The sequence below is a fragment of the Arctopsyche grandis genome, chromosome 1, assembly GCF_051622035.1.
Source record: "Arctopsyche grandis isolate Sample6627 chromosome 1, ASM5162203v2, whole genome shotgun sequence".
NCBI classification, from domain to species: Eukaryota; Metazoa; Arthropoda; class Insecta; order Trichoptera; family Hydropsychidae; genus Arctopsyche; species Arctopsyche grandis.
Window position 1 is genome coordinate 33,222,554 of NC_135355.1, and position 7,496 is coordinate 33,230,049.

Consider the following 7,496-nt stretch of genomic DNA (forward strand, 5'->3'; position numbering starts at 1 on the left):
ATAGGAAGATATAATAACAAAAGAAAAAAACTTCTATATATACTAATCGATGCTAATTTTTCCGCTTGGCTGAGAATTTACTGTCATCTATTGAAAATTTATTTAATTAATTAAGTTTTCTATTGTTTAACATCTACATAGGTAGGTACATATGTAGGTAGTTTTTTGGTTTTTAAAAATAAAATATATTTAAAAGGTATTTGAAAAAAATTCGACTGCGTGAGGATCGAACTCATAATCGACGACACATTTCTTTTAATTTGTATTTATTTAACAACTTAAATATGCCAACACCCATGCGATAATATGTCATCGGGTACAACATTAGTAGTATATAGTGCTGTATAATTTGAATAGAAGTAGTCTTTTCCGTGCAAAGTTGTGCCGAACTGTTGACGTGTAGTGCTTTATAATATAAACTGACCTTAATTTTTACGAGTACATATTCGACGAGTCGCTTCCCATATTAAAATATAAATGTATAAATATTATCGATTTGAGCTAAAGTTACTCGTTATATTTTCTTTGTCGATATCAATTCCCCGGGAATTTCAGCCATAATTATGCGCGAAAAATATGGGGCAATTTGGACGTAATGACTCAAAATGTGTATTCGTGAACCGCTTTACACTCTCGAGACTCTTTCGATCCATTATCTCGCTTTTTCTCACATTCGAGCGACGAAAAGAATTTTCTCGCCGAACTTCTATCGCGTCGTAATTCAATTGGTGGGCTAGGTGAGGGTGGGAGGATAGGGGGGGCAGGAAGAGGGTGGTTAGGCGCCAACCCGAGGAAACCTTGAGAGACAACAAGTCGCCCTAATGTCGGATGGGGAGGAGGGATGGATAGACTTTCGAGATTATCTAATTAGGATGCTGCAAAATAGCCGCGTAATTCATTCCCCCCCCCCTCACGCGTGGAAAATCGCACGTTTTCCTAACGGCGAACGAGCCGCCATCCCTCATCCTCCCCCACCACCCCTCCCCCCCAGAAAACTGGTATTAATTCCCCGAAATATCGATGATTTATTTGCTGGTGTTTAATTAATTCCATGCGTTGGCGGAACTGGAAAAGATTTGCATATGTACGAGTACACTCAGAGATAAGAAATTTGTCTCTGCTTAGTCGCTTGCTACATATCCTACATTCATAATTTATAAATTTGCATATATTTGAGATAATCAGTCCACACTCGGTATCTACAACCCCATTATATAAGTCATCGAAAAGCCACTAATGCATAAAGCAGATTATTAAGTAAAATATGGAAGATTTGATATCGTTTGCTCTAAAAGTCAGAGATTTAACAGATATGCTAAGAGTTGATGTATTGGATTAACAAATTAACCAACGTTTATATCCTTAGAGAATTGCGTGTCTTCAATACGCCTGAATCGAATTTCCCAATTAGTTGGAAATGTTGTGTGAAAGCATGAGCGTCTCGTCCTTAGTGACGTGAATGGAAATAAAAGGGACAGATTCCCAACAAGCTATACTTATCACACTGCAAATCGATTAAAATGATTATGGGAAGATACTCGTTAATAAGGACCCATTATATATTGAAGATGATTCAAAATTATCAAGGGAATCATTCATATATTCATGTTGAAGTTATAGCGGTTAAGTTTAAATTGAAATGCGTATCTATGTTCATTAGCAGATGTGAGAGCCCCATCTTCTTAAGACGGATTCAAGTCTGTGTGCGAGTTTTAAAGCGATAGTGTAATTATTGTATCAGATTCTGACGATAGTCGACTAAGTTCGAGCTTGGTTAGCCATGTGTATAAAATAAGTAAACGAAATACGAGTGATTCCCTATTATATATATGTATGTATGTGGTTATGTAAGTAGTGTTGGTAAGGATTTTTTCTTCCAAAAGTTTTTAACTGTCTTCAAAAGTACTAACATAGAATTAAAATTTTGTAAAATATGTAACATAAACTATAAACAAAAAGTTGATGTTTGGAACAGACAGTCTGGTACACACTACAGCAATATTCAACAATGAACTCTAGACTGTAGACTACAGACTGCCTTAACAAATTAATAACAAAAGCTTTAACGATTTTAAAATTGCCTGCCACACAATATTCTTCGGCCAAAACAAAAACAACTTCTTTGATTAATCAAGTTTTCGCACCTCATTCAGTTGATCTCAATCGTAATTAACTTAAGTTGCTCATTTTATAGTATTAGCGCCGATTCTAGTAACCACAGAAATCAAAAAATATGTCAATATTTGTCCAAAACCGGAATAAATGTAGAATTATTAAAAGTTGGTATACAAACGATACAGGATTTGAAAATATATTTAAAAAAAATGGATTGGATTAGGTGGTGACAATGTTAATGTTAATTTTGGTGGGCGACAAAGAAATGGAAGTAACAATGTGTACAATAAATTGAAAATAGAAATTGGAGCAGTCATTGGAGGAATTGGATGCCCTGCTCACATTTTACATAATACATTACAAACTGCAGCTGACCAATTATTGTGTGACATTGATCAAATAATTTTTAAAATATTTAGTTATTTTGCAATTTACACCGTCAGAACAGAAAGACTAAAAAAATGTGTATTAGATTTTTTCACTTATCCTATCATTGAAGTCTATCTTTGGTTTATTCATTGTAATTGTAGCACTTTTCAATTACATATTTTAAAAATAGAAGGGAAAAAAATCAATTATAGAAATTCTAAATATTATCACTTCGATTGAAAATATATCTATAGAAAAGTCAAAGATCTGATTTTTTGGGGGGGGGGGGGGATGTCCCGGTTTGACTTGCATGAAATCTGACAACCCTAAACGGTTATATGTACTTATGTATGTATATAACATGTGTTCTGGTCTTCCTGACGAAGTATCTTGCTTCATATCACAAACATACCGAATGAGGGAGGTTGTCTCCAAGATCATCCAGATTTGCATCAGGCTCGAGCTCATGAGCTGAATCGGGAGCGAGGATAATGTCGAGCGTGGCCTCCGCTCGTGTCGAACAAAGCCAAACAGACATACAGCTTCGAAGCAACCAGTAGAATGGGCGCGCTTTCATGCGTTTGGTCTTAGCACCACGAAAATTGACCATCAAACAGTATGAACAATTTTTGAAGATAAGATCGACTCTCTTCTTAAACCGCCTCAGAAAGTCAGATAAAATCGGCAAACTCATTGACATTTTGTACGTACAGTGTTCTACGGTTTGCACGACATGCTATTGGTCGAGAAGCGTTGAGAGAGATAGCATGTACATTTTTCCTCAAGTCTCTTCCTAGAGCGGAGCAAGTATACTTGTTCTTATTTTTTTTATTAATATCATTTTTTTTCTAATCTATAAGTGAAAATTTGTATAAATGGTTTATCTTTTAAATAATTATATATATATATATATATATATATATATATATATATATATATATATATATATATATATATATATATATATATATATATATATATATATATATATATATATATATATATATATATATATAAATAAAAAAAATAGTCAAGAGGTGAATTTTGGCCTGGGTGGCCATAGCACAGATCAGGCCTGCTAGCTGAGTCCATAGCCTCTTCAATATCACTACATACATACACATCGATGACTCGGTGGACAGATATTATATGTCCAATTTTGAACTCGTACAGAATTTTAAGTCTGTAGGTGCTGGAAAAATTCAGGTTTTTCCTTACAAGGTACACATAAATTACCAGATAAAAACCTGAAGTATTCCAGCATCTTCAAACTTAAAATTCGGTTCAAATTCAAAAATGCACATACATACAATATCTAATTTATATATGTTCATATAGCACATAAATTACTTTGAAGGAAAAAACCTGAATTATTCCAGCATCTACAAACTTAAAATTTGGTAAAAATTCAAAAATGGACATACAATATCTAATTTATATACACATTCCACATAAATAACCTTGAAAGGAAAAACCTGAAATATTATAGCATTTACAAACTTAAAATTCGGTAAAAATTTAAAAATGGACGTACAATATCGGTGTATCAAGCCATAGATATGTTCAGTATAAAGTCTAAGTTTGTGACGGATACGATATTAATACCTTTTCATTCTTGAAGTAAAGCGCACTACAGACGCTCTGAAATATCGGAGCGGTATGTCTTGCGGCGACCGATTTTGACGCAGACCGTAGCGTGTGTAGGAACATTCATCGTCAGGTCGAAGCGAATTCAGTATGCCGCACGTCGAACCAAATGCTGTTCGTTCGCCGCACGGTCTACCAAAAGACATTCCGCTCCGATATTCCAGAGCGTCTGTAGCGCCCTTAAGAGCGCGAAATAAACCGACTCAAGACATGGTGGCGATGTGGTGGCCAATGAAAAAGAGGCGCGAAGTGTGCGCGCGTTCAGACGTGTTTTGCGTACAGCTTAAGGGCGTCTGCACACTTGCCGGATCTGCCGGTGCGTACCGGCCGCAGCGGTTAGCCTCAATACAAATGAGCGGTAGCCGAAAGTCCGTCAGTGTGGCGGCTATCGTTCATTTATATGAAAGCGGACGTACTGGCATACGCAACGGGCTAGCCGCAACGAACGGTCTGGCAAGTGTGCAGACGCCCTTAGGGCCTCAACACACTTACCGGACCGTCCGTTGCGGTTCTCCCGTTGCGTACACCAGTACGTCCGTTTTCATACAAATGAGCGATAGCCGCCACACTATGCGGACCGCCCGCAAGTCCGTCGTGCGGACCGCAGGCCTCAGCGGATGTTTTGATTCCGCGTGCGGTTGTCGGTTGGTAGTCGGCGCGCGCATTCGTGTTCAGCTTGAGTACTACACGATGTTAGATACCGGTCGATTCATTTTTGAAGTCCAAAGTAGAGTTTGCCTTTGGGACTTGAAAGACAAAAGCTACAGTGATAGGACGGCAAAGAGACGAGCATGGGACGAAATTTTAAAAATTGTTACGATCGAGGTGGATTGCGGCTTCCGCCCTCAATGCGGCCGCGATCGTCCGGAACGGCTACCGACGGCTTACAGTCCACACCGGATGGTCCGGGAAATGTGCTGAGGCCCTAAAACTAAATAGATGCACGAGCTGTCGTGCACCGTACCACTAGTATAAATTTATTTATTTGGAAAATTTACAGTTTATTAAGTTACATAGATTGATAGTAAAAAAACATAATTATGTTAAATAAACCATTAATAATTTTCACATATAGGTAAAAAAAGAAAAGCTCAAACATTTAAAATAAGAAACAAAAATGATAATAGAGTAAGATAGTTAGAGAAAACAAAAAGAAAAAAATAGAAATAACAGTATAATAAAAATATCAAAATAATAAGAATAATAATATGATAAAAATTATGAAATAATAAAAATAATATAATATATAATAAAAAACAAAAAGACAAAATAAATACATCAAAATAAAAATTCATAATCACAATCTTAAATTTTCAATAAAATTAATCATCGAAAAACAAATTTGCAATAATCACTCTAGCTTGTATAGCATTAATATTAAATAATTCTAACATAGAAATTGTTAAAATTAGTGTGTTGACGGTGGAGCTTGCACGCCAGATGAATGAGCTTCTTCCATAATTAGAAAAAGTATTAGGTATGTAAAGGAGCTCATTACATCTAGTCATTCTATTTGGCACACGCAATGATAGTCTGCTCAATAATTGAGGACAGTCGATCGAGCCGTTAAGGATGTTCATAATTGTTGAGATGTCAGCTATCTCCCTTCTTTTGACAAGTGGAAGTAGATGCTGACACCTACAAGCATCTTCATAGGAAGTATAAGATAATCCAAAACGGCTACTGATGTACCTCAAGAATCTCTTCTGAATGCGCTCCAATCTGTCTCTTGCACCAGAGTACTCTGGGTTCCAAACTTGGGATGCAAACTCAACAATACTTCTTACGTATGCACAATAAAGTATTTTGTATGATTTAATAGAAGTAAAGCATTTGGAGGACCGGATGACGAACCCGAGGGCCTTCGACGCTCGAGCTACAACATTGTCAATATGTTTACTAAAGGATAGATCAGAGTTTAAAAAGACTCCCAAATCCCTAATTTCCGATACCCTTGTGAGTCTATGTCCGTTGATTGAATGAGGAAAGTCAACTGGACATAGTTTTCTGGTGAAGGTTATGCAGGAGCATTTTGCTACATTAATTTCCAACTTATTTATGCTGCAATAAGCCTCTAGCCTGAACAAATCATCTTGTAGGGCCAAAGCATCATTTCGGTTGTCTTTTCTCTTGAAAATCTTCATATCATCAGCAAATAATAGTACACTTGAATTCTGAAAACATTTTTTAATATCGAAGATGAAGATATTGAATAATAGAGGTCCCAAGAGGGAGCCTTGCGGAACACCAGAAGGAATATTCATCCATCTCGATATAAATCCATTTAATAAGACAGCCTGTGATCGACGTGTAATGTATGAGGTGAACCGTCTATAGAGATCACCATGAATAAATGAAAGATTACCATATAACGAGGTGGAAGGCTGCAACGGTGCCGGGTCGTAGACGTAGCAATCGTCATCGTCGAAGTCGGTCTGCACGGTAGCGTCGCAGGTAACGGTGAGGTCAGCGTCAACGTCAGCGTGAGAGTCGAGCGTGACATTGGCGGAGTCGCAGTCGGCAGCTCCCGCGCAGACCTCGGCTATGTGGTGCGTTGTGCGCTCGTCGTCGTCGCCGAGGGCCGACTTGGCCGCGGAGGTGGACGCGTCCGCCGTGGATGCAGTGGCCTCGTTGACGGCGTGGTGGGTGGGATGGATTGTGTTGGTGGAGATGGATGCGGATGTGTTGGTGTTGGAGTTGTTGGGGCGCGCGCGACGCTCACGTCGGCAAGCCGCGCAGCCGCAGTCGCCGCCGCGCATGCGCAGCAGCCACACGAGCCCGAAGAGCGCCATGGCGCGCGCCGAGCTCATGGTGCCGCGCGCGCCATCGCGCTCACCCCGCCCTGCGCATACCACCGAACATCCCCTCGACTACGCTACCACGTCCTACAGCACATTTAACAAACACCCACTTCCTCGCACACCTGAAACAATCACAACAAAACTATTAATCACTACATAACGACAAATATCTTTTAAAATATTTTCTCCAGACTGTAACGCGACGTTCTCCCGAGTGTCCCTTCAGTTGGTAGCGGTAGTAACCTTTAGGTTGGCACCAGCTACTTTACCGCGCCAAACACCCTACCCGTCTCGAGAAGGGTCGAGACGCGCTCTCTCTATCGCCAGCCACCGAACGGGACGGACCTCCCTCCAGCATCTCCGCCGAGCGTCTTCAGAGACGCCCAGAGATCGCCATCTTGTGTCCACACGAGGCAGTACGGAGTTTGTCTCCTGCCTCCCCCTCCCGCTGCTGTGACGATACCACAGGGCCAGCTTCCGGAGGAGCTGTTATCACCAAAGACGACTTGCAGTCAGGAACCTCCCCGACTATATACATTTATATAACTATCCCAAGGTTAGTCC

At 39.4% G+C, this 7,496-nt stretch overlaps 1 protein-coding gene across 1 annotated transcript in view; it reads right to left on the minus strand.

Moving 5' to 3' along the window:
- LOC143916001 (disks large homolog 1-like) overlaps positions 1-7,054 on the minus strand; it is a 112,258-nt gene extending 105,204 nt beyond the window's left edge. Inside the window, exon 1 of the mRNA XM_077436852.1 lies at positions 6,497-7,054. Coding sequence (XP_077292978.1) covers positions 6,497-6,941 — 445 coding nt within the window. The 5' untranslated portion in view covers positions 6,942-7,054. The remainder of the gene's footprint in view (positions 1-6,496) is intronic.
- Between the last annotated feature and the right edge of the window lie 442 nt (positions 7,055-7,496).